This window comes from Ursus americanus, chromosome 20 (genome assembly GCF_024610735.1).
Source record: "Ursus americanus isolate L20-20 chromosome 20, mUrsAme1.1.p, whole genome shotgun sequence".
Lineage (NCBI taxonomy): Eukaryota > Metazoa > Chordata > Mammalia > Carnivora > Ursidae > Ursus > Ursus americanus.
The window spans coordinates 28,456,725-28,483,235 of NC_142146.1; the positions used below are offsets into that span (position 1 = coordinate 28,456,725).

At 35.2% G+C, this 26,511-nt stretch overlaps 1 protein-coding gene across 4 annotated transcripts in view; it reads left to right on the top strand.

Moving 5' to 3' along the window:
* ATP2C1 (ATPase secretory pathway Ca2+ transporting 1) overlaps window positions 1–26,511 on the top strand; it is a 166,610-nt gene that overhangs the window by 130,296 nt on the left and 9,803 nt on the right. For all 4 annotated transcript variants that reach the window (XM_045791743.2, XM_045791741.2, XM_045791745.2 and 1 more), the window contains 10 exons: window positions 2,944–3,114; window positions 4,366–4,463; window positions 13,179–13,229; window positions 14,143–14,309; window positions 15,903–15,971; window positions 16,603–16,719; window positions 17,221–17,368; window positions 17,893–17,988; window positions 19,143–19,284; window positions 20,873–20,997. In XM_045791743.2, the coding sequence (XP_045647699.1) occupies window positions 2,944–3,114; window positions 4,366–4,463; window positions 13,179–13,229; window positions 14,143–14,309; window positions 15,903–15,971; window positions 16,603–16,719; window positions 17,221–17,368; window positions 17,893–17,988; window positions 19,143–19,284; window positions 20,873–20,997 (1,184 nt within the window). The remainder of the gene's footprint in view (window positions 1–2,943; window positions 3,115–4,365; window positions 4,464–13,178; window positions 13,230–14,142; window positions 14,310–15,902; window positions 15,972–16,602; window positions 16,720–17,220; window positions 17,369–17,892; window positions 17,989–19,142; window positions 19,285–20,872; window positions 20,998–26,511) is intronic.

Sequence of the window (26,511 nt, forward strand, 5' to 3'; positions counted from 1 at the left end):
CTCTTTCTCTCTGTAATTGAAATAGAGTTGACATACAATGTTATATTAGTTTCAGTTGTACAACATATTGATTTAACAAGTCTATACATTGCACTGTGCTCACCATTAATAGTGTGGTCATCATCTGTCACTATATAGCCTTATTACAATACTGTTGACTATATTCCCTATACTGTACTTTTCATCCTCATGACCTTTTATTTTATAAATGGAAATTTCTCTCTCTTTATCCCATTCACCTATTTCTCCCATTCCATACCCCCCTCAGTGATGCCTTCTTTTAATTTTAGATGATATGGTGCTTCACATCTGAGCTGTCCAACTCTATCCCAGGCTTTGTAGAACACTGCCATTTCTGAAGTATTATGTTTTAGTTGGCTATTTGGCCCCCAGAACGAGAAGTCGGGAATGTAGCAAAATGTGAAATTTCTACTTACAGACCTGCATTGGTCTCTGAGTAGGTGATAGAAATTTTATCTTAGACAAGTTTTTCTTGATGGAGGAAGGTAAAGTGATATTACTCCTTTCTTATTTCATCATTTTGTGACTGTCTTATTTATTAATAGATCTAAAATAGTTTCCTAAATATTAACAGTTTAAGCCTGTAATTTGTCCTTTAAACTGAGGTGATTGCTTACTTGTTCCTCTTCTGCTGACCTTCCCTTGCCATTCACCAGAAAGGAAAGAAGTGTCCAGATTCGATGTACTGTAGGGTGACTAACATAATATAATAAAAAATCATTAAAAAAAAAAGTGTCCAGATTCTGCTTTATGTCCGTGTTGCTGACTGAACAGTGATGGGGAGAGAGGGTCTGCTATGCACATGCATATTAGGCTGTTTCTCCTAGGACAGCATGTGTAGGACTGAAGAAGCAGGGGTTGGGGCCATACCTGGTTTTTACCTTCTGGGTAGTCATCTCGCTTGTAGGGAATATTATACTTACATAGTCTCTCTCAAGGAAATTGGAAGACTTGGCCTCCTTAATCTTATTATTTTTACAGAATGAAAGTCAAGCACAATCCTGGGAGGAAGAAGCAACTTAATATAAAAAACACTCCTCTTATTCATGGTTCACTTAAGCAAGGGCTCTCTGTGGTTATAACATATTTGGATAGATCTTCAGAATTTCTGCTCTTATAATGAGCTAGGTTTAGAAAGATATTCTTGTAGCTTTGAAGGCAAAGTTTTGTTGTTCTTAGCAGCTCACAGCAAGAGGGTCCAAAGTTGACTTGGGTTTAGAGACGCTAAAAAAGTTTCAGAGGTTTCACACTTTTTAACTCTTTTCATCTGAAGGATCATGGAGGTTTGTGTATGTGTGGTTTGGTGTTGTAACATTGTGAAATAGACCAGCGTTGTTAGAGGAGAAAATCTCTTTTTCATAGGGCTTTAGGGAAACATACTGGTCATTTGTCTCTTGCTTCATGTCTTTTCCTTTGGCTAACCTCCGCTTTCCTCCTCCTCCTGAAATTACCATAATGGGAACAGAAAGACTTAAGGTTTAACTTGATATGTACTTAAGTTACATCTTATAAAATAGAAGTTTCAGGTTACATTTTATAAAATACAAGTTTCTTAAATACACATGACTCTTGATTTTGAAATTAGAGTATGTTTCGTTTTTATGTTTTAGTCAGGAACCCTCCTCATGAAAAAGGTCTACCTAATCTTACCCCAAACAGTAGCAGTAGATCTTCATTTGTGCTAAGGAAGCAAACAAATAAATACAGGATACGCTAGGCTAATTCCACATCTCCACTGAGAGTGCCAGGAGCTGATCGCCCTTTCTTAGGTTTTGCTGAAAGACGAATTGATACTCACTATTCCTTTCTGTTGTCGTTGCTTCTGTTCCAACACCAGGCACTATCAAGTGTCTCATTCTCTCCAGGTTTTGTAAATGCCTTTGGGGCTCACATCTACATAAATAGGTATAAGACTCTGACATTGGGAAAATAGAAGCCATTTGCTTCTAACCTTGGTTTTCCAAATATATTTAATCCTTCAAACCTTCTGCTTGAGTAAGAATGGATACTGCTTGTGATCTGGTTATGGCTTTTCAGTTTCTCCATGAGATACATTTATTTAGTTAGTGTGCTTTTTTGTGTTTTCTCTGGTAAATTGTTCAGTCTAACAATATTCCAGGTGGGGACACATCCCTTTGACTCATAAGGTAGTTACCAGAAGTTCCAGGATTCTGAGAATAAGCTAAATGATATTTGGAAATGGACAGTGTTTTGTGTTCTATCTTGAAGTGCCCGAGGATGACGGGAAACTCCCAATATGATTTGGTGGTGTTAGATATTCTTAGAGAACCAAAGTTACAAATAAGAAATACTTACTAATGTTATGAAAAGAGTGAAAGAATCCAAACTACTGTTACTAGTGTTTGTGCAGTCACTTTACAGATTGATTTACCTCCCAGGGTTTGTCACGTACAAAATTGTCATATGTTGTGTATAATTAATTAATATAGCCTTCTCTTCAAGCTGTTCAATTGTTTTGGAGACCTATAAAATGGAAAGATGAAGATACATTCATTGCAACCCCCTTCAGCAGTGTCTGTTTAAAACTGACTTTCAAAGCTCAACAAACCCATAGTTTCTCCAAATACTGAATTATATTTTCTGAAGAGCTAATAGTTGATGTTTAGAGGAACTGCGTGTAATCACTTTGTAAAAACTTTCTTTATTCACTCCTTATTTGCCTTTTCTGCTTAACAGTTCTTTAGTCTTATTCCTTTTAATTTTTTAATAGCTTTAAGCAACCTCATATCTAGAACCATTAAACTAATGTGTTAACATGTAATAATTTTTATAGTTAATGATTATATAATAACTAGATTGACATTATAGTCTCAGTGATTTCTTTGTCTCTAGCTTTTGTCAAGTAAATTGTAATGCTTTAGTGACTTACATTTTCTTTTTTGGATTTTATTATTTCCTCAGTTCTTGCTTTAGCTTCTGGGCCTGAACTGGGACAGCTGACATTTCTTGGCCTGGTGGGAATCATTGATCCTCCTAGAACTGGTGTGAAAGAAGCTGTTACAACACTCATTGCCTCAGGAGTATCGATAAAAATGATTACTGGAGACTCACAGGAGACTGCAATTGCAATCGGTATAACTAGACTGCTCTCCCCTGCTTTTTTTATATTTCTCTTAAATTTACTGCAGTGCATAGCTTTGTGAACCACTAGATATAAAGTGTATACGCATAATACTGACATTGTACAATTAGAATGGACTTTTATTCATACTTTATATAAAAATGTGGGCAAAAATTTCTTTTAGGTTAAAAAGTAGTACTATTAATTGAATACGTAACTAAACTGTTAGGAAATCACATATGTTTTATTCACAAAAGAATAGCTATTTTTAACCTCATAATCCACTGTGCTGTTGGATAAAAGCACTAGATTATGCACATGAAAGGAAACGTGAAATTGAGTTTTCCCTTTAAACTTGAGGATAATTTTCAAAGCAGACTTTGACTTATACCTGATTGAAAGAAAATAGCTTGTGTCTACATTCTTTTGTTACATCGTGTATGTGCTTATGATGTTTGAATGCCATTTAAGATTATCTTAAGAAATAGAAGAGGAGAGACTCCTGGGTAGCTCAGTTCATTAGGCATATGACTCTTGATTTCGGGTCAGGTCATGATCTTGGGGTCATGGGATCGAGCCCTACATCAGGCTCTGTGCTGGGCATAGAGCCTATTTGGGATTCTCATTCTCCCTTTCCCTCTGCATCCCCCCTTCCCCAAATATATGGGAAAAAGAGCACCGAAAGTTAATCTCCTGGAGTTTGTAAACTGTGATTCTTACTCATAAATTTAAACAGTTTGCTAAAGTCCATTAATTGTGATGTTATTAATATGTGGAGAGACTGGGATAGGAATTTCACACTCTGTGTTATCTAAGAAGAATACATCACCAGAAATATAACATTTTTGGGAAGATTATACCTAGAAAAACTTTTCAACATCTATTATCTTTTATATATAACTGTGATTACCACAGATCCACCACTGTTTTGTCTGGCTTTAGACTCTACTTAAAATGTGTTCTGATCTTTATTAAAATTGAGCTACTAAGCAAAACCTGATTGGCCCTGTTTCAGTTCTTGGGTTAAATTGTGAAAACTCTTTTTATTCTTAAATTTAAACAAAAATAAAAAAACCCAGACTTTTTACTAATTCAGATAGGTTTGTCTTACTGGTAATTTGTCTTGTGATCCCTTGGTATAAAGACAATTTGTACTTAAGAAGAGAATGGATAACAAATCATATTAAGTGAATATTATGTTGACTAGCCTAGCAAGCAAAACTAATTTGTTCAATTATGTTTTCTCTCCCATTTCACTTTAGCTAGTCGTCTGGGATTGTATTCCAAAACTTCCCAGTCAGTCTCAGGAGAAGAAATAGATGCAATGGATGTCCAGCAGCTTTCACAAATAGTACCAAAGGTAGGCCTCAGCTTAAAGCCTTTTAGATGAAAAGACCTTATTCTGAGTGTTACCATTTGTACTGTAACCTTCATGAAACTGAGAGCAGTGGGGACAGGACCATCTAATTTATTGATCCAGATCATGAAATGAAATCTTACCATCGAAGTCAGTCTTATCACTGAGAATATTTATGATGTGTGAGAGTATTTATGATCATTACGAATACCAGAGCAGATTGTTAACTTTAGCAGGAATCAGCTTTCCTCTGAGGAAGGTTCTATGGAGGTTGAGTGGTTGAATTGTATTTATAGAGTGGAGAGAGACCATTACTTTGTATTTCTTACCCTTTTGTTTTAAATGTGGCATGAGTATTTAATGCTTTTTTTTAAAAAATCGAGGTATTATTTATATACAGTACAATTTACCCCTTTTAATGTACAGTTTTAAGTTTTGACAAACGCATGCAGTCTTGTAACCAACCACAATCAAGATACAGAACAGTTCCATCATATCCCCACATTCTCTTGTGTCTTTTTATGGTCAACTCCTCTCTCTACTTTTAGCACTTGGCAACCACTAATTTGTTTTCTGTCCCTATAGTTTTGCCTTTTTCCAGAATGCTCTAAAAATGGAATCATTTTAGTATGAGGCTTTGGATCTGTTTCTTCCATTTAGCATAATACTTTGAGATTTATCCATGTTGGTTGTGTATATTATTGATTTGTTCTTTCTTTTAATTGATGAGTAGTATTCAATGTTTGGGTGAATGTTACTTGTTCACTGGTTTAAAGACATTTTTATTATTTCCAGTTTTGTTGATTGTGACTAAAGCTACTATAAACATTTGTGTTTCGATTTTTGTATGAAAATAAATTTTCATCTCTCTCGGGTAAATACCTAAGAGTAATTGCTGGGTCACATTAATATATGCTTAACCTCGTAAGAAACTGCCAAGTTATTTTACAAGGTGGCTTTATTATTTTGCACTCCCACCAACAGTGTTTGAAAGTTCTAATTGCTCTGCATTGTCAGTTCTCCCACACCCCGTTCTAATAAGTAGATAGTGTTATCTTCTTGTGGTTTTAATTTCCATTTTCCTCACAATTAATGATGTTGACTATCTTCATGTGCTTATTTGCCATTCATATATCTCTTGACCTGCCTATTTTTAAAAAATTGTGTCTGTTTTCTTACTGAATTTTGAGAGTTCTTTATATATTATAGATACAAGTCCTTTAGCAGATACTCAATTTGAAAATAGGTTTTCCTAGTCTGTGGGTTATCTTTTTATTCTGTTAACACTCTTTCAGAGAGCAGGAGTTTCAAATTTTGGTGAAGTCTATTTTATCATTTTTTTTCTTTTATGGATCATGATTTCGATGTCTTCTCTATGAATACTCTGCTTAACTGAATGTCACAGATATTTTTTTACCTATATTTTCTTGCAAGTCTTAATATTTTTAGATTTTACACTAAGGTTTGTGATCCAATTTGAATTTTTGTGTATATATGTGAAAAATGGGTTAAGGTTCAATTTATTGCATATGGATGTTCAATTGTTTCAGCACCATTTGTTGAAAAGACAGTCTTTTTTTTCTTTTAGTTAAAAGCTGAAAAAAAAAAGACTGCTTTTTTTCCCCTTTAAAATGCCTTTTTACCTTTGATTGTAATTCTTTTCTAACAGATTATTTATAGGAAAAGTATCTCCTCTTCCTTAACACAGTAACTTCTTTAGAGCCTTCAGGTGTAAGATTATTTTATTATCTTAGGATGCTTGTGGGGGACCCTTTCAAAGCCTGATTTGTGGGTACATAGGTCCTATAGGAAGGGACCCATAAAGGATAGGCAGCATTATTGTATCTAAGTTCTTGATAGCTTGAATTTCTTGTACTTGTTGTTACTTGACCTGTTTATGCACATATATTTGTATATCCTTTAAAATAAGTGCTTATCATCTGACCTTTACTTTATTAGGCATATTCTACCTATTTGTTGACAGTAATAAAATGTGCTACCTTCTTCACTTAATTTACATTCAACTTATTTCCACATCTTAATTTAAAGCTTTTTATAATACAATTTTCTGATTAGAAAATTTATTTATTAGTAGTATGTGTTCATTGTAGAAAAACTGAAAACCTAGAAAAGTAAAAGCTAGAATGGAAACTGCCTGTAATACAGTCCAGATACTCAGAGGTTGTGCACCCACAGAGCATCCAAAATAATAAAATAAATTAACCTATGTCTTTAAAAAATGTGTTTAAGAAAACCTGGTTGGAACTTTATAGTGTTATAAACGTGAATATTCATTTAACATAACTTCAGCATTCCTGAAATCGTTAATTATTATTGTAAAGCATGTTTTTAATTGGTGCACAAGATTTTGCTTGGGTATACTGTCTGTGTATAAACACATGGCAAATACATGGTTATAAAATCATTTTCTTGTTGAAATTTTAGCTTCCATTTATTTTTTATTACTGTAAACAATACTTCAAGGATAATAACAGTAAGCAACCATTTACTATGTGCCAAGCAATGCATATATTACATACATTAACTATTTACTTCTAATAGCCATCTTATAAAAGATAAGGAGTCCCCTTTTTATAGATGAGGACACTGAGGCCCAGAGAATTTGGGATACTTACTTGAAGTCTCAGAGCTGATGAGTGGTGGCAGTAGCATTGGGACTGGAGCCCAGGACTGTGTGACTCTGAGTTCATCTGTTGCTTACTGATTCATTGAAAATTATTATACACGACTTTTTGTCCATCTCTGATTATTTCTGTAGAATAAATTCCTACAGGTGAAATGATTGGACCAATGACCAACACATTTATAAAACTCTTAAGATCTGTTGGTGAATTGTCCTCTGAGACGGTTTTAGTTTATATTGCCACAAACTGCTTCATACAGTAGCATTAAGTCCCTAGACCTCCAGCCTCACTTGTGGTTAGACTTTAGGTATAGTTACTAGTAGACATGTACTGTTTTACTCGTTTATGTTTTCTTTTTTTTTTTTTTAAAGATTTTATTTATTTATTCGACAGAGATAGAGATAGCCAATGAGAGAGGGAACACAAGCAGGGGGAGTGGGAGAGAAAGAAGGAGGCTCATAGCGGAGGAGCCTGATGTGGGGCTCGATCCCGTAACGCCGGGATCATGCCCTGAGCCGAAGACAGACGCTTAACCGCTGTGCCACTCAGGCGCCCCTCGTTTATGTTTTCTGTTTCTCAAGCTGTAGTTATTCATGAATGCTGTTTTCAGAGCATCTGGGAGCAGTGTGGGCATTTGCTTTATTTTACATTTAGTGAGGAAGCTATTTCCATATTTGAATGGGACTGTGTGTGTGTGTGTGTGTCCTTTCCTGATAGTTTCTTCCTGACATTTATTGCTGAAATAAATTCTGTATTAGGTTACCCTAGGGTATTGGGGCAGAGTGTACATTAGTAAATATATGTGAAATCTGCAGTTAATTAAACATTTTCCCATTAGACCTTTGTTCAACCTTTTTGTCCAAACCTATTCCCAGAGATGGTAACAAGTAGTGAAACTGACAGATTTGAAGTTTCATTTTATTTGCTTTCTTGGTTCATTTTCTGGGCTCTCTGATAAAAATGCTAATGAATTCTGGAAACCAACTTAAAGGTACTTAGAGAAAGAAGTAGCAAATTGCAAATTACAAATTACACCATCAGCCTGGACAAATTACATCTTTTCCAGATAAGAGTTTTTGTGCATTAATTATGGCAGATATCCTGATGCTATTCCAAAGAGACTAAAACAATATAAAACCTAAGTCTTGTGAGAAGCTTTTTGAATTACTTAAAGTCATCCTACTCTAAAGAGGAATTCCATAAATACCAGGGCTTCCTTCCAGGTATTTCTTTTGAATACCTAAATCTTTTGTCCAAATATTATTAATGAATTGCTTTAGTTCTTTGGACTTAGCTGGACTCCACTTTCCCCCCAACTTTGCTTTCTTTCCCACTTCATCTTGTGTTTATGGAACTCTCTTATAGCCAATATGTATACTTGGTCTGATGTTTTTACTTCATATCAGTTTGAATAGCTTTTCTTTTATTAGTGTTAAAAGCAAAAAACTTTTCTTCTAAATTGCCAGCTTTACTGAGATTTTCCCACATCTGCTAAATCGCCTTAACTCTTTTCCTTATTGAAATGTTTTTTAGCTTTCTCTTTCCTTAATTCAGTCATATTTCAGATCTAAGATTGCTCTGTCCTATTAGAGCTAATTAAAGAGTAGTATGGAAACTGAATTTTGCTTAATTATTTATAAAGTCATCTGGGTGTTCTCATTGTTTTTTGTTTATGAATTCTTCCAGTGTGTCCTGTATTTCCCAGTGATAAAAGTGGACATTGTTTTCTTCTTTGTTTTTTTTATAGTAGTACCTCCAATTGTATTTCTACCAAACCTATTAACCAAATCTCTGTAATTTCATCCCAGTCTGTGTGCTATTTAATTTTTGGAAGGTTGTAAATATTTTATTTCAGTCACCTATTTTTTTTTTTCTTCAGTGCATCAGGTATCTTTTTATCTTTCCTGGAAGATTAGGGAAACTGTAACAGGTTATTTTAATGCCAGGAGCGTTTTTCATTAACCTCTCCTTTAGTATTTTCCTGTTTTCTTCTTTTTATAACTTCCTTTCCCTAACACCCTTGTCTATTAGAACTCTGAGTGCTAACCACAAATATGACACTGAAAAGAAGGCATGAGAAGAGAAAAATACATAGATTTTCCTCCCTCCTTTTGATGATATTCATTTTTCTCTCCCATATTATTTCCTAAACACTCTCCTTTTCTGACAAAGTTCTACTACTTTTTTCACTGTCCTTTTACCATCCTGTCTTCATTCTGTCCTCTCCCCTCTTGTTCCCAAACTACAGAGATTCTGTTGTGTGCTTTTACCTTTAATCAATGTATTCTTTTTTTCTAGGTAGAGAAACATGATAAAGGTGAAAAGATTATGAATAGAGGAAATTCAGTTACCCCCAAGTTTAATCCTAGTTCTGTGATACAGTGATGTAGCTCAGTCTTTAGTCCTTTCTGTTTTGTTTTGTTTTAAATCTCATTTCTTTAGGCCATAATTTTGTGTCACTAAATTTAGTGTTTTTAGTCAACTAAAAAGATTGACCTGCCCTTCTGGCGCTTTAAGAACCAATTTTACTCTGTAGCACACGCAAAACGTCAAGTGAGTCTCAAGTTTTGCATTGAGATCTCCTTAGTCTCAAAACTGCTGCTCTAATTTTTGAGCTGCCATCAAAGCTTTGAAACACTAAAATCTTGTATCACCTGGTAGGTATACTGGGTGCATGTCAGGTAATTTGGTACTGTACAAAAGAAATACGCTTTCAGTCCAACAGTTGGCATCTTCACTGCCATTGTCAGTGATAACCTACAGTGGCTATGGTGGAATGATTTGCAGTGTTTCAAAGATTTGCAGTGGAACAAAGGCAAAATTTTACTCTGTTCAACCTGAGTATTGGTAATTAACCTTTTATTTAAATATTCCGTAAATCTGCGGTCTTTGGTAACACTCTTGTACTTCAGCACTGTGTGCTACATGATTAATTTCTGTGGTAATGTAGGATTTTCACTTAAAAGACAGCTAGTATACTTTCAATGCATATGTAGCTTCGTCCTTTTTAAAGACACACTCATGAGTCTGGATTTTTCAGCTTTTTTTTTATTTAAAGGAAGTATATTTTCCAAAGACGAATTATGTGATTCATAGTACCTAGAGGACCTAGACATATGTAATAATGTGATATTACAGTTAAATTGAGTCTTTTGCCTAAGAAAATAATCCTCATTTGTTTTAGACCTTTATTGAAATTGGGAAGAAACCTGAGAACAGTCTATATGATGGTCTAAGAGTCATTCAGTGATTTATTCATTTTATATGTATCTATGGAGGACTGAAGGTATAGGACAAAAATCTCTCCCTTCAATGGAACTTATAGTCTAAGATAAGTAAATATATACATTATGTCAGATTAAGTGCTAATGCACCAACAAAACAGGAAAGAGAGAGATGAATGACTGAAGAGGTAGATTGGAATATTTAGATAACATGACTAGGAAAGGCCTCACTGGCAGGCCATACAATACCTAAGGAAAGAGCATTCCAGACTAAGGGAACATAAGGGCAAAGACCTTGAGGCGAGTGTGCATGGCATGTTTCAGGAACAATGAGGAGGCCGGTGTAGGTGTAGTGTAGTTCAGGTGAGTAATGAGGAGGCATGCACTTCATGCAGGACTTGGTTGGTAGTAACAGACTTTGGCATTCATTCTGAGGGAGATAGGAAGTCTTTGGAGGGATCTGAGCAGAGGATGGATGTGGTCTGACTTCTGTTTTAACAGTTTCATTACGGTCACTTTGTTGAAGAGACTGCAGGAGGCAAGGGCAGAAATAAGAAATCAGTTCAAGTATTGGCCCAGAGTGTTGGCATTAGAGGAAGGAGGTTGAATTCTGGATTTATTTGAGAATGGAGCCAATAGATTTGCTGTTAAACTGCTTGTGGCATCTGAGAGAAAGGGAGAAATCAAGGATGCCTCCCAAAATTTAGAGCCGGAGTGACTATGACGATGTACTTACCATTAACAGAGGATATGAAGGAGCATGTATTTTGGGAAATAACAGGGTTCCGTTTGTGATATTTTTAAGTCTTAGATGAGACATCCAAGAGGAAATGTGGAATAGGTAGGTGGATTAATTTCACTGGTCTGGATTTTAAAAGAGATATTGGGGCTGGAGACAAAATGCATAATAATAAATAAAATTGAAATCTGTAAGACTGGCTGAGATCACCTAGGTAGAAGTAGGGGATACTTAGACCTCTTATAGAGGAGACTTTAAGAACTAAGTTGTGGAATATTCCAACATTCAGACTTGAGGGAGGTCCAGAGGAACCTGCACAAGAGGAGCAGCCAGAAAGGTAGGAGGAAGACCAGAAGAATATAGGGTGGTCATGGAAGTCAAGCGAAGACAGTGTTTCAGGAGGAGGGGATTGCCAGCTATGTTAGGGTGCTGCTGAGAGGATAAGTCAGAAGAGAAATGACCATTGGTGTTAGCAAGGTGGGGGGTCTTTGGTAATCTTGAATAGGGTTTTCAGGGGACCACGGTCCAATTGGGATGAATTCAGGAAAGAATGAGAAGAGAGAAGTGGGAGACCACAAGTAAAGAGGAGTTTTGCTATAAAGAGAAGGGGAAAAGTAGGGTGGCAACCGAAATGAGAAGGGAAGTTTTTAGTTTTGTTATTGTTTAAATGGAAGAAATCACAGCATGTTATATACTGATGGTAAAGCTGCATCAGCGAGGAAGAGATTTTGATATGAGAAGGGGGAGAATTTCTGGAGCAGTGATCTTAAATAGGTCCGAAGGTAGAATATTTGACCTGCACTAGGAGCATATTCAGTTCGTCAGTAATAAAAAGAGAGAAGGCAAGGATCGTGCCTGGATACAGGTACTGGATGGTGGGAATTATGGACGTTCTCTTCTGCTTCTGTTTTCTTTGAAGTGGGAAGCAAGGTTGTCAGCTGAGACTGAGGTTGGAAATGGGGATAAATTGAAAGTATGAGGAGAGGAAACAGTATGAACTAATCCTCTAGGGCAGTAGGGAAGAGAATGATGTATTATGTAGATATTAAAATCACCATGGCTTGGGAATGTTGTTGGAAAGAGTGACAGTGAGGAGGAAATTAAATAAGTCACAAGGATGAAAAGCACAGCAAAAGAAAATAGTAGTATTATAGTAATATTGTATGGTGACAGATGGTAACTACACATATCATGGTGAGCATTGTGTAATGTATAGAATTGTTGAATCACTCTGTTGTACACATGAAACTAATACAGTGTCGCATTTGTTTTTAAAAAAATCTGAAAAAAAAATTTGTAAAACATGGAGGAGTGACCTAGAGCAGTGAATGAATGCCTTTAGGTAGTAGGAAGTCTAGTTTCATGCAACAAAACACCTACCCCTCTGCAGGCTCTCCTGGTGGAACTATGTGAGAGGACTGTAGGGATGGCCTTGGTTTGTGAAAAATGAGGTTAGAGAAATGTGGAAAAGTGGAGGATACAGGGGATGTTGTTGATGCCTGCCTTTGGGGCACAGTGAAGGGGTATTAGGAGACCAGGAGGTGGGATCAGAAAAAGGGATTAAATGCATGGTTTGGAGAGAGAAGATCATAACTGTTGGAGATACAATGGAAGAGAATCCAAAGAATTAACAGGAATAAAAGAGAAGGAGCAAGACTGTTAACTACTCTTTAAAAACAACAACAATAAAAAGGTTCTACAGACATTGAGAAACAGCTGTTCTTTATCTTTCCTTAACACGGGACAAAGGAAAAAGGCCTTTTTTGTTGTTCGCCGGTGTAGTGAAGAAATAGATGCAAGAGAGTTTTTCCTTTCTCTGTCTCTGAAACATTTCAAGAATAAGGCTGTTTTCTCTTAAGAACTTAAATATAATGGGATAAATTGGATAACTTGTTTAGATTGTGTATTTCCTGTGGTACCACTGGTAAAGTTTGAAATGACCATGTCAAATGAGTATCTTAACAGACATATGGTATATTGCTTAAACTTGATCTCTACAAAGTAAATACAGTTTAAACTGCTAATTAAAAAAAATCATTGTTACAAGTACATGGGTTATTCTGATATTTCTTACTGTTGAAGATTTTTAGTGTATCCTGTATTTTAACAGGTTGCGGTATTCTACAGAGCTAGTCCGAGGCACAAGATGAAAATTATTAAGGTGGGTCTTTAAGATTCACATTGTTTTATCTCTGTCTCCAAAATGCTACTTCTTCTCTTTCATTATGCTTACATTACTAGGAATATTGATATAACATTAAAGTCAGAAGTATTGTGTAGCAAAAGAGATTTTTTTAATAGAGCTTTAAATGGAAGCATTAATAGAGGATTTAGTTAGCAAAGGAAGATGTAGAAGAAAACGTTAATGAAATATCTGCAACACAACCTTCTTTATACAATTGAACAGCATAGACGTGTGTTCTGACAGGAGTCCATAGCCAAATCATCTCAGTGTAAATAGCAGTAATTGCTTAGAAACTGAGTAAATACAGCAAGAAAAGGAAATGTTATGAGAGTGGGAACAGTATTTCAAAGGTTACAGTTGTTTATATTAATCAGTTAAATATATACAAAGCAACTGACGTGGTATTCATTAGTTAAAGGGCTTAAGTTCTTAATCACAGTAGCCCTCCATTTATTAGTTCAGAGTTTCTCAGCCTTCACATTTTGGACTGGATTCTTTATTGTGAGGGGCTGTCCTGTGTCTTATGGAATGGTTAGCAACGTCCCTGACCCCTACCCTCTACATGCCAGTAGCATTCCTGAAGTCATGATAATAAAAAATATCTCCAGACATTGCCTGATGTCCCCTACAAAGCAAAATTGCTCCGGAAAACTACTGCATAATTAACTCTAGATCAGACTTTTAGACATAGCGCTCACACGTGAGAATATTAATAGCAACTTTTTCTAAGCTTTATTTTAAGACCTCCATAAATTGAAGTTTGTTGAAAAATCAGTGGTCTGTATTCTTTCCAGTGTTTATTATTTGGAAAAAAATAGAGAGGAGTTGTTTATTCTTTTATCTTTGTGGAAGCAACATTTTTATCAGAATCCCCTTTTCCCCATTCCAGTCTCTACAAAAGAATGGGTCGGTTGTAGCCATGACGGGAGATGGAGTCAATGATGCAGTTGCTCTGAAGGCTGCAGACATCGGAGTTGCAATGGGTCAGACTGGCACAGATGTTTGCAAAGAGGCAGCAGACATGATCCTTGTGGATGATGATTTCCAAACCATAATGTAAGTTTTGTTTCAGTGAATGCACATCAGAGAATCTTTTCCCGTCTTTTTCTGCACCCCATCTCCAGACAGTTCAACTGGAAGAGAATTGGGATATTCAGTGTATTAGGATATTCAGCAGTGGGTGAACTAAACTGTTTTACTAGAATTAATTAATCTTATTTATGGACTACTGTGTAGTTTTGGGGACTATTATTTGTATGGAACGGAAAGGATGTAATAAATGGCAGAGTCATTCATTTAAGAAATATTTACCGAGTGTAGCCAGATGTCACATTTTTCTGGCCACCAGTGGAGTGGTACAGCAATAAACCTTCTTGGGGCCTTTATTCTAAATAAATTCAGGCTATCAGAGATATGCATGTGCATGGCCTTACAATAAGTATAAAAATAATCAAGTTTCCAACCATACGTATTTCCATATGTCTATAATTGTCCATGCTGTCAGTGATACAAGCTACTAGGTTTAAATAGCTTTGTCTTCTTCATCCACTGTTTCTAATTGATTTATGATTCTTCTGTGGTACCTGGTCATGTCAGTTGCACAGTGTTCAGGTGGAGGTCAGTTGATCCTGTTATTTGATAATCACCTGTCAGATAACCTGAATCTTCCTCCGTTCAGTGACTCATGCTAATTACATGCCTGGCATAATTCATTAACCCATGGTGGCCTAAAGTGGAGCATGTGGGAGCTCAAGACTCAGAATTGCCACGGTCTTGTAGGCATATAAGTTTGTTTTCTTTCCATTCTTAGAATTTTATAGAAATCTTGAAGGAAAGGGGAAGTTGTTTAAAAAACACATATTTTCCTAGATTCAATCAAATGAGAATTTATTTTTATTTTTATTTTTTTGGCGATTTTATTTATTAGAGAGAGAGAGAGAGAGAGCATGAACAGCGGGGAGGAGCAGAGGGAGAGGGAGAAGCAGACTCCACGCTGAGCAAGGAGCCCACCCTGAGACTTGATTCCAGGACCCTGGGATCATGACCTGAGCCAAAGGCGGATGCTTAACTGACTGAGCCACCCAGGCGTCCCCAAATAAGAATTTAAATGAATTTTTGTAAACCATATTCTTTATATAGTTCTGCTATAGCACGTATCTGATTGTGTGTAGGAGCAATAGATAGCTTAAATTCTAGAATTATTATATATCTTATTAATTCCTGACACACATTAATTTAACCCCGTACCATGCATGAATCTTGTACCTTTAAGAAAACGAAAATTGGAGGGGTAAAAAAGATCATTATTTTAGTCTTATAAATGTGTAGTATTATCTTTTGTGTAAAAAGACAGTGTATGATTTTAATGTTAAAATATCTTTAAGAATAAGAATTTTAATATAGTGTAGTTGAAATTAGTTCAGATAGAGCTAGCTTCACAGGCTTGACTATCATTCCATACCAGAATAATGTTTCTGTATTTTTTCTAATCTTAATTATGTGAAGAAAATAATAGATTTCTTTTAGTGATACATATGTTATATTAGTTGGAAATTTGTTTTCAGAATTAGCTCTACAGTGTTATAGGATAGATGGATCTTTATTTTTGTGTGATAATATTTCTCATTTAGTTTTTATTTTAAATTTCAGGTCTGCAATTGAAGAGGGCAAAGGGATTTATAATAACATTAAAAATTTTGTTAGATTCCAACTGAGCACGTAAGTGTCTAAGAAGTTTGTCACCATGGGTCTTACAGATAAATTATATGAGAAATGGAATTCAAGCAGAATGCTTAGGAGCTTCTGGGCTCTGTTTCTGAGTGTCGTTCATATGTAAGTTTTCCAAAATGAAAATTAATTCTATCCTAAAAATTAAAAATGGCATGATAAAGAGGTGATGTCTGTATCATCATCAAAATATATAAACGTTTGTGGTTTATTTACTAGCTCCAGAAATAACTAAGGAAGGAGTGTCAGATTTTAGTGTGTTTCCTTGGTATCTTTTTCCAAAAGTAGAAGCGCTTTTCTTTAGTTATCATTTGCCAAATATTGGTGAAACTGTTAACTGTACGTTGTAACAGCTATTCTGAACTAAATTTTTAAAATCTTCCTCTGTTTGTTGTTATCTAAACATCTTGAAATCCTTTATTTAAATGCTCTGGATTATAAAGTTTAACTTTTAGCTTCAAAATGTTCACACAAATGAAGCATAGGATACTCAGAAATACAGACTTCCTTTAAAAGCACAGTAGTAAAATGAGATTTTCAAATGCTAAAGAAGTGATATCATAAAAATAGTATGAATTATACTATGCTGACAGATGTTTCTAATGACTCTTTTTTTCGACAGGAGTATAGCAGCATTAACCTTAATCTCATTGGCTACATTAATGAACTTTCCTAATCCTCTCAATGCCATGCAGATTTTGTGGATCAATATAATTATGGATGGACCTCCAGCTCAGAGGTAAGAGGTTTTTTATGCATAAACTAGTAGAAAGACAAAGAAAGTGTGATGTCTTGAGGATTAGTTTTAAGATTTCATTCATGGATAGCATTGGAAATCTATTCATGCAGCAACATGTTTGTTATAAATTTTGTGATGTGTGCGTGTATCATTTACACTCTCCGGGTATTCATTCACGTGTCCCAGACCTGAGCTTTTACATTATGTTAGATGCCCATTCTTAAGTTGAGAACAGATGAGGGAATAGGTACAGTCCCTGTCCTCAGAAAGTAAGCTTTTGTCTCTAAGAATGGGATGTAATGGAGAAATCCTGAATTAGTTTTATTACCTGGGTTCTGTTGTCAATTTTAGAGACTTTGGGAAAGTATTGAAGGATGTAAGCATCTAAGTATTTGCTTCTGTAGTGGGCCACAGATGTTGCTTTCCAGCAGAAAGATTGTAAAAGTAACAAATCCAAACCTTAAAACCTTAAAGTAATTCACTTTTCTCTTTGTTTTGAAGCCTTGGAGTAGAGCCAGTGGATAAAGATGTCATTCGTAAACCTCCACGTAACTGGAAGGACAGCATTTTGACCAAAAACCTGATACTCAAAATACTTGTTTCATCAATAATCATTGTTTGTGGGACTTTGTTTGTCTTCTGGCGGGAGGTATAGTCACTGGATAAGCTGCCTTAATAGCGTGCATTGTGTATGACTCAGTTATTTTGGTGTGTTACACAGAAGCTTGGAAAGTTAGGAGAGCTCTTTGGAAAATATGATAATAAAAACGTTTAAAAATAGTTTGATTTCAGTCTTTATGGGTCAAAAGAATTGCTGATTCACTTATTAGAATAGTTTAAATCTGCAAAGATATCAATAAAATACAGTACAATAAAAATTAATATATGTGGGGAGAAATTAGAAAATCTGAGTCTGTTGCTACTGTATTTCATCAGAAAAGAAAGTTGTTTTAATATCCAATATATGGTGTGTGAGAAGACTGTTTATTTAGATTACAGCTATTCATTAATGACTTATTTAAATGGCATATAGGAAATTTAGGTAGCTTGTATGTTTTATGTCTTAGGCTAAAGCTGTTTTATTCTAAAGCAAAGAAAATATTAACCTTTTTACAAGCATGCAGTATTTGTTCATTAAATTCAGCCACTGATAATCATTTTTCCTCTTGACAGCTACGAGACAATGTGATAACACCTCGAGACACGACAATGACCTTCACGTGCTTTGTGTTTTTCGATATGTTCAATGCACTAAGTTCCAGGTCCCAGGTATGCTTAGGTGATCTTAGCTGACTGATTCAGTTGATAGAGTTCTCTCTGATTGTAAGTAGGCAAGGATTGTGGGGTTTTAGCTTTGCTTGATTTTGTCGTCACAGATTACAGCCCCAGATACAGCCTTCCTTATAAACATGCACCTACAAACGTGTCATAATGGAGATAGGGCATTTGGGCAGATAGCCTTACCTTTGACCAGAATATCCAAGTAAATCACAGGTGTCATCCCCTGGTCTTTCTTCTTCCCATTCTCTTGTTATCAGTAGCTTTAAGATAGGTTCAAGTTAGTATTATCCGAGAGTATAGGACAAATGGGTTCTGTTAAGATCGTATTAGTCTCATTTTAGAAGAAAGTATTATTAGAAGTACAAGAACAGTTTTGTGCATATTAATGTTTTCTGATTAGTTCTGTCAGTGTGTCAGAGCTTAGGACATTTTAAATTTGCTTTTCTTCCCATGTTGTATCTTAAGGTGTGGTTGCCTTTCTTGATTGAAGTGTTTTGATAGAAAATTAATGGGCTCTGGGCTAGAACCTAGAACTTTTTCAGAGCATAATTGTTCTTGAAAACTAGTTCCATTTTGAGGCCTGACTCTTCATTTTAATTCTAGAGCACCTTATAAATCCTCTGTTATATCTATTACCATTTGGCATGCTGGAAACTTTCCAAATACAGTGAATTGTCATTAATTTAGACTAAGTTTTGGAGAAGCTACAATACTCATTTTTTGTTTTATGAAAGGCAATTTTACATTTTTGGTACACACATAAGTAGGTCTATTCTTTAAGAAAGGCTTTTAGATTATCTACTTTAATGGATAGAAATAAGTTAGCAAAATAATCATACAAATGGAATTTCTGATGTTTTGAAATGCTAAAGTAAGTTTCTTTTCCTTCTGTGGTCTTGTTGATGTTGTTATTGTAGCATGACTCTTGTAGAGAAAGCTCTCTTGATAAAGAGAAACGCTTTAAATTGTACCTTTATTCCATCTGAATTATTCCAAAATAATAGTTAAACCATTAAGAGATGTCATGGTATTGCCATTGTGGAGTTCAATCCAGTTTATTAAAAATTGGTGATGACTGTGATAATAAAGAAGCTGTTTGAGTGACCAAGGAATAATAATTGAATTCTTTGCTTTGCCAACAGACCAAGTCTGTATTTGAGATTGGACTCTGCAGTAATAAAATGTTCTGCTATGCAGTTCTTGGATCCATCATGGGACAGTTATTAGTTATTTACTTTCCTCCACTTCAGAAAGTTTTTCAGACCGAGAGCTTAAGTATACTGGGTAAAGAAAATGTTATCTTTTTATAATTTATATATTTTAGGTGAATTATTGTGTTTTCTAGTGCATTTGTTCTACTGAAAATTTCCTTTTAAAAAGTGAGATAAAAAAGTGAGTTGATTTGAAAAAGGAGTGTGTTCTGTTTTTTCATTTGGAGAAGTTTTGGGGGGGTGGTCACTTGCCTAACTCTAGGCTTTAAAACTTTTTTGTAAATTTTTTTCTTCCAATTTTTTTTCTTGGTTATCAGTTGTTAGATTGTAGTTGCTGATTCTAAACTATAGCAAATGAAAACTTGTTATATAGTAATTATAATTTACAACTCTTCAATCTTATATGAAGAAAAAATTAGATTGAAGCTCACTGAAAACTAGGTTGCTCTCTTTAAAGTTACAATTTTAGTAAACTAATATTTCACTATTCTTACTTGCTAATTTGTGCATTCTTATTTTACAAAATAACAGCCTGACCCTAAAAGCAGAAAATTTTATTAAGATTATATGGAAGATAGACGTTATTCTTTCATATACTATGTGTTAAATGTATTATGGTACAGTACATTTAAAAATTAATCTTCCTGTGTAAGGGTGAGGACTGATGTGGTAATGCTACTTTTAATTCTTGTGTTTTTAACTTAATCGGGCTATTTGTGAAAATAAGTTATACACCTCACCGTATTTTATGCTGTAAGTTACAATTTACCTTTAAGTTGAAATAGTTTAATTTCAGTTTTTTAATTTCATATTTACACTTGTCCCTCTTTGTAAAAAGTGGGGTCTTAAGGAGACAGCTGCAATTTTTCAAGCCATGAATAAGAATGAGATAGTGTGGGTACTGTTGTAAAGACATGGTCTTTATTTATTTATTTTTACATTTTTAAAAAAGATTTTATTTATTAGAGAGAGAGTGTGCGCACACACAAGTGTGTGTCTACCTAAGTAGACTCCCACTGATCGCAAAGCCCAACATGGGGCTCGATTTCATGACCCATGAGATCAGGACAGAAGCCGAAACCAAGAGTTGGGTGCTTAACTGACTGAGCTACCCAGGCGCCCCAGAGTTATGGTCTTTAAATGATGAGTTCTTCTAGGCTCTCGAATGGAATAGACAGAAATTCCTAAATAATCTTTAGATAGGCAGTTTTCAATCAAATTAAAATTAAAAAGGCTGTGTGATCTATTAAATAGAAAACTCCTCTTGCTCAATGTTGCTGTTAGTAGTTCGATCATGAGGTTATGGTTCAGGGAGAGTAGTCAGCACTTGGTTCTAGTTCTCTGACTGCTGCCTTTCGTAGTTATATGACTTCAGATATGTCAATTTTGAGCCTTACTTTCCTCTTTTTTTTTTTTTTTTTTTTTTGGTGGGTGGCAGAGTTTATTGAGTCATAGTATAAAGCTCCCAAAGAGGGAGGGGACCCAAGAGGGTTGCCCCTAACTGTTCTCATTTTTAAACTGAGGCTGATTGCATGTACCTCCTGGAATGGTTGTAAAACAGAGTATTTTGAAAGCTCTGTTAAAATGCTAGAAAAATGTAAGCTATTAAGCTTTGCAGCCGTTTCAAAGAATTATAAAATGCAACTTATTTTCTCTTGCAGATCTGCTGTTTCTTGTGGGCCTCACCTCCTCAGTGTGCATAGTAGCGGAAATTATAAAGAAGGTTGAGAGGAGCAGGGAGAAGACCCAGAAGCATGTTAGCTCGACATCGTCGTCTTTTCTTGAAGTATGATGCATATTGCATTCTTTTATTTGCAAACTAGGAATTGCAGTCTGAGGATCATTTAGAAGGGCAAGTTCAAGAGGATAATGAAGATTTGAGAACTTTTAAACTTTACATTGACTAAACTTTTCATTGAGTGTTATGTTAAAGACTTGATTTGAGACTTTAACCTGCTGGCAGTCCCAAATGAAATTATGCAACTTTGATAACATATTTCTTGATTTAAATTGGCTTTTGCAATCGAGTGGAACTTTATAAAGCATATGGGCAGTTATTTAATTAAAAAAAAAAAAAAAGGCAAAACCTGAACCACCTTCTGCACTTAAAGAGGTCTAACAGTACAAATACACTATCTATCTTAGATAGATATAAATTTTTTTTAATTTTTAAATATTGTACTATTTATGGTGGTGGGGCTTTCTTACTAATACATAAATAAATTTAATCATTTCAAAGGCATTCTATTGGTTTAGAAGTTGATTCCCAGGAGTGCCATATTTCAGCTACTGTATTTCCTTTTTCCTGCAATGTAAGCAGCTCAGACACCTTGTGTTATTGTTTTTGTATCAAGTTTTTTGCACAGGATATGACCACTGTCAGATCACTGTTCTTTTCTTTCTTTTTGTGATTGAAAAGCCTATACTGCAATTTGAAGTAAATGTTTGCTTTTCTTAGTAAGTGTAAATGGTTGCTTTTTTTTTTTTTTTTTTTTTTAAGTTATGAGTCTTTGGTCTAGCAAACTTAATACAGGGTTATCAAGTGGCATTCTAGGTAGAGTAGCCTTGTCTGTAATTAACAGTTAGTCATAGAATCAAAAGTATTTAAGAGTGATTGGGCTGAAATTTATAACAGATGAAATGAACATGTTAATGCCTTTTTTGAGTTAAATATAAATATATCCTTTGTCCAATATCATTTTGTCATCCCCTAAATATAAATCCAAATACCTCACCTGAATAACTGAATTTTATTTTTCTTAATGTCTTTCTATGTATATTTTTAAGCATCTTTCTTAGGAAGTATAGAATGCTATACTTAATAAAAAAGCCCCAAACTCAAATAGATGGTTTATGAACCAGGGTGTATGGGAAGACTCTGTGCTGGCCATGCTCTTCAAGTATGTGTAACTTCTTTGGCTTAGATTGCAGCACTACCCTGAGCCTGTCCCTTTGGGCTTCCACCATTTGTTCTCTGCCTTCCTTCTGTTGCATTGGGCATGCTAGAGAAAGAGTTGGATATACTCTTTTAATGCCATCAGTTTTTATAATAGCTTGGTGAGGTGTAGGTAATTTTTTTCCTAGTATGTTGTGGCAAATTTGGGCCAGAAATTCAAAATTAGAAATCCATTTTCCTATTGAATATTTCTCTCTGAAACAGAAGTGGGTTTCAAATTCTTATATGTTTAATTCTTTTTGAAATTCATGAGTTTTGTATTTACTAATTATTCCCCATTTTTTAAACTGTCAGGATAAACCACTCTCTAGTTTTTATCACCAATACTAACCTGCCAGTGTTAGCACTGAATTATTGTTATTAATGATAGGGAAAATATTTATTCTTTGAGTCCTTGTAATTGAAACAGTTGAGTATAAGGAGCTGAGATGTCTGAAATTTATTCTACTTTACCCTTTAAGTCTCAGTAGTCAAATGTACATTTTTCTCATTAGATAGAACATAGAAACCATTGTCTAGTCAACTTTATCTTTAATGACGTGATGTCTCATACCTAAATTTTGTATGATTTTTTTTCCTCTGTTACAAAGACCTGAAATAATGTTATTAAGTGCATATCAATCTTGCTTTCCATTTTAGGTTCAGAGTATGACTCGTATGAAATAAATGTGCCTATCCTTTCATTTGGTTTTTGAACCAAAAGAAAAAAAAATGATTTCTTTTCATAAGTTAATGACCTTCTAGTAGGGACTGTTAACATTAAAATCTTATGGATGTAGAAGATACAGAAACTAGGCAGTACTCATAGTGCATAGAATCTGTGATTTAAAAAGAAGCGAAATGTACAGTACAGATATACTACATCCAGGTTTCAATTTTCAATTTTCTGTAGTATAACAACAAACTAGAATATTTGTATATATATCTTTCATAGTATATCATCCAAGTTAGTATAGATACTTTAAGTGTGCTAGTATCTAAATTTTACATATTTACCCCATTTCCTAGCCCTAGGACTTGCTAGAGTCCTTAATAATACTAACTTATTTGATTTTTCCCTGTTAAGACTACCTTCTGAAGTTATTTGGTCCCAAAGTAATTAAACATCTGGGAAGAACAGAAAGGAACTTGAAATAATTCGCCTAAGTAGATAATTCCCAGCTGCAAACAAACAAGGCTTAGCGTGTTCTCTCACATTTGTCCTGGGTGTAGCGTGACCCAGAGATGAAACAAAGTGAAACCAGACAACTTAAAAAACCTCCCTCTTCAGGATACAGGCTTTATTTAATAGTATTAACCACAGTCAAAACGCTAACACACATTTTTTATCTTTTATAACCATGCAAGGTACATCTTTCACATTGGTAGTCTTTCTGAAATCACTAAGTTTTAATCTCTTTCATATAGGACATGAGAGAGTATTGGCCATATTCAAAATAGTTTCTTGTGAAAAGAATTGATGTCAAACAGTATCATATCCAAGAACCTCAATTAACTTTATCTTGCTTTCTGCCTTTGTCACTTGGCAGTTCATGTGCATTGCATGTAACTCAAACAGAACCTTAGATGGATGAACTGTCATTTCAGTAAACTTTTACTTAGTACCTGGAGTTTGCTAAGAATAAAAAGGTGATGACATCCCTGCCTTTCAAGAGCTCATAGACAGGGTTAGCAGGGCATATAACTGTTAACAAGCTATTTCATGAAAGTTAGTAGTGGTCTTTGCACATTTAGTTTAAAAATACACATACATTAAGATGAATCCAGCATACGTTTTACTGGAAGTTTCCCTCGACGTTGGCATTTGGAAATCTTTGAAAGGCCTTTTTAGACTAAACTACAATCCGAACAGCTGATTTGCGTACTAAAACATGGTGTGGGTAAATAGTCTAACTGGTATGTGACCGAACAATCAGATTATCCCCATAATTAAGCTTCCCTGAGTGCAGTTAGAATTTGGTATGACTATTAACTCTTGTTAGACAACCTTATTTCCGGTTTTGGTTTTCAGAGTTGGTTATTATTGATAATGGATAATGATCAACCAGTCCTTGATATTAATGTAGATATAATAGACTGGAAATATTGTTGTAGATTTAGATGTATAAAGAAATAAGAAGTAGTATCTTGCCTTTGGGGAGTTCTCTGTCTGAACCCTGGAGACCAATATGAAATACATTCGGCATAGAGGTAAATGCTGCCCTAAATGTTATAGTAGCCAAAGGAGAGAAACAACATCATAGGAGGAGGTTCTCAAAGAAATTTCCTAGTGCTAGTAGCATCTGAATCAAACCTTAAGTTAGGAATCTCCAGCCTAGAAGCCGCAGAATATTGCAACCAATTGCACAGCCTCTACAGAGGTGGTGGTGGAGGGCTGGAAGGAACAGGTGAAAACCACAGGGAGTTTGGGGGCAGTTAAGGCAGGAGGTATATAATGTGAGGGGTTGGACAGATAGGCAGGAGCCTAGTGGTGAAGGGAAAGACACTTGAGTGGTGGCATACTGGCAGATTTCAGGAGTGTGATGTGAGTTTGGATTTTTGTCTTGTGAAACACTGATGGAAGCAGGGAGGGTGGATTGTAAAGACAAATAAGGAGACTGATGAAGAGAATTGTAAAAGATTAAGTGGTAGAGGGACTGAGCTGTGGCAGTCACTATGGGAAGAAAGGCATGGCATATCTGTCTTCTAAGAGATAGTTTTGACATGACCAGATGGGAGAAAAGAAACACGTGGGAATTACCTGTTTTGGGCTTGGATAGTAGAGCTGTTGGGAGAATTACCGAAGCCAAGTAGCCTTTAATGGGACACAGGTCAATTTGAAATGGAAGTTTGTGGTGTCCTTGAGATTTCCCAGTGGACATGTTAGATGAGGTTTTGGCACAATATGATTTAAAGCCATGGCTGACAAAGTGTAATGTAGGAAAATAATTTCTTGTTACAGACCTTATCTATATTGTTTTGCTAAAAATAAAGCAATAAAGGAATGTAAACTTGGCTTTTACAGAATAAAATTTTTTGCAAGTAGTTTTTTTAGTATAGTAATGTACGATTCAGCAAACAAATTCAAAATGCAAGGGGAAAAGATAGGAACATTTCAGCTTCCTCTGTTACGGAGGTTTCAGAATGAATCTGTTAAGATTACTGACTGAAGGCACTGATCTGAATTTTTGGGAGTACATCTTTTTGATAGTTGCAGTAAGATGCTCTCTTAAGAGGTGAGAGAATATAAGCAAAGAATTGCATAGCTTAGACTAAAGTTTGCTCTGTGCGGAAAACGTACTTAGTGAATGGCATTAAGGCTAGAAAGTAGCTGCTTGCTCCTAGAGATTTATGGCAAGAAGATAGAAAGCAATGTTTTGTTTTTTCTTTTCTATTTTAGTCATAATTCTTCCTTGAATCTTTCTAGCCTTGTATCCCACACAATGTTCTAACACAATCCACTTACCAGCCTTTTTGGATAGTATTCCTCCAACTGGAAAACCTTTTTCCTCTGCCTCAATTTTGAGAATTAGAATTTTTACCTGTTCTTCAGAACCCAGCTGAAGAGCCAATCAGCATGGCCTTTCCAAATCACTGTAAAGATGTGTGTGTGTGTGTCTGTGTGTCCGTCTGTGTGGTACATTTCTTGTAAATACTATTAAGAATAAATCCATCCATAAGTTTGGGCATAAAATTGTGGGATTTTATTTTTTTAGAAAGCATTAGAAATTGAAGTCCAAGCCATTGCACTGATAAATCTAGATAGAAATTTGATATAATCTTTTCCTTTCATTCAAAATAAGTTTAAGTGGTGAAGTTTGGGGAGGAAAGTGAGACATCTTTGCGCCATTAGTTTTGATCTTTGTAAATTCTTTTCTAATCTAAACCTGCTATGGTTCCTGTGTACTTGCGAGTGTGGTAACTGCCTGCATTTGTTCAGCTACCCTCGACAGGCAGTGTTTTGTGTACAGATAGATCACTGTACACACCTGACTTTGCCATTTCTTCCCTTTTTGTTGAAGTGTACCCAGATTGACAAATACCTGGGCAAAGGCCCACATTTCTGTGCTGGTCCCATGGGTGTTAGGCCTGGCAGAACTGCCTTTCGTATCTAAATTAGGGTTGCCCTGTCACCATTATTTCTTCAGCAATAATTGCATTGTTCTACTTAGTAACCCTCTGAGTAGAATCCATATCTCACAGTCTTCACAAAGCACAGTGTGCCGGAAATTGGGCAAATGGTTCTGCATGAACCTACAGGTCCATTTTGGGTTCTGAGTATTTCCAGCTTTTGGAAATCTAAAAAAATGTGTTTTTTATTTATTTTTTTTATTTTTTATTTTTTTAAAGATTTTATTTATTGAG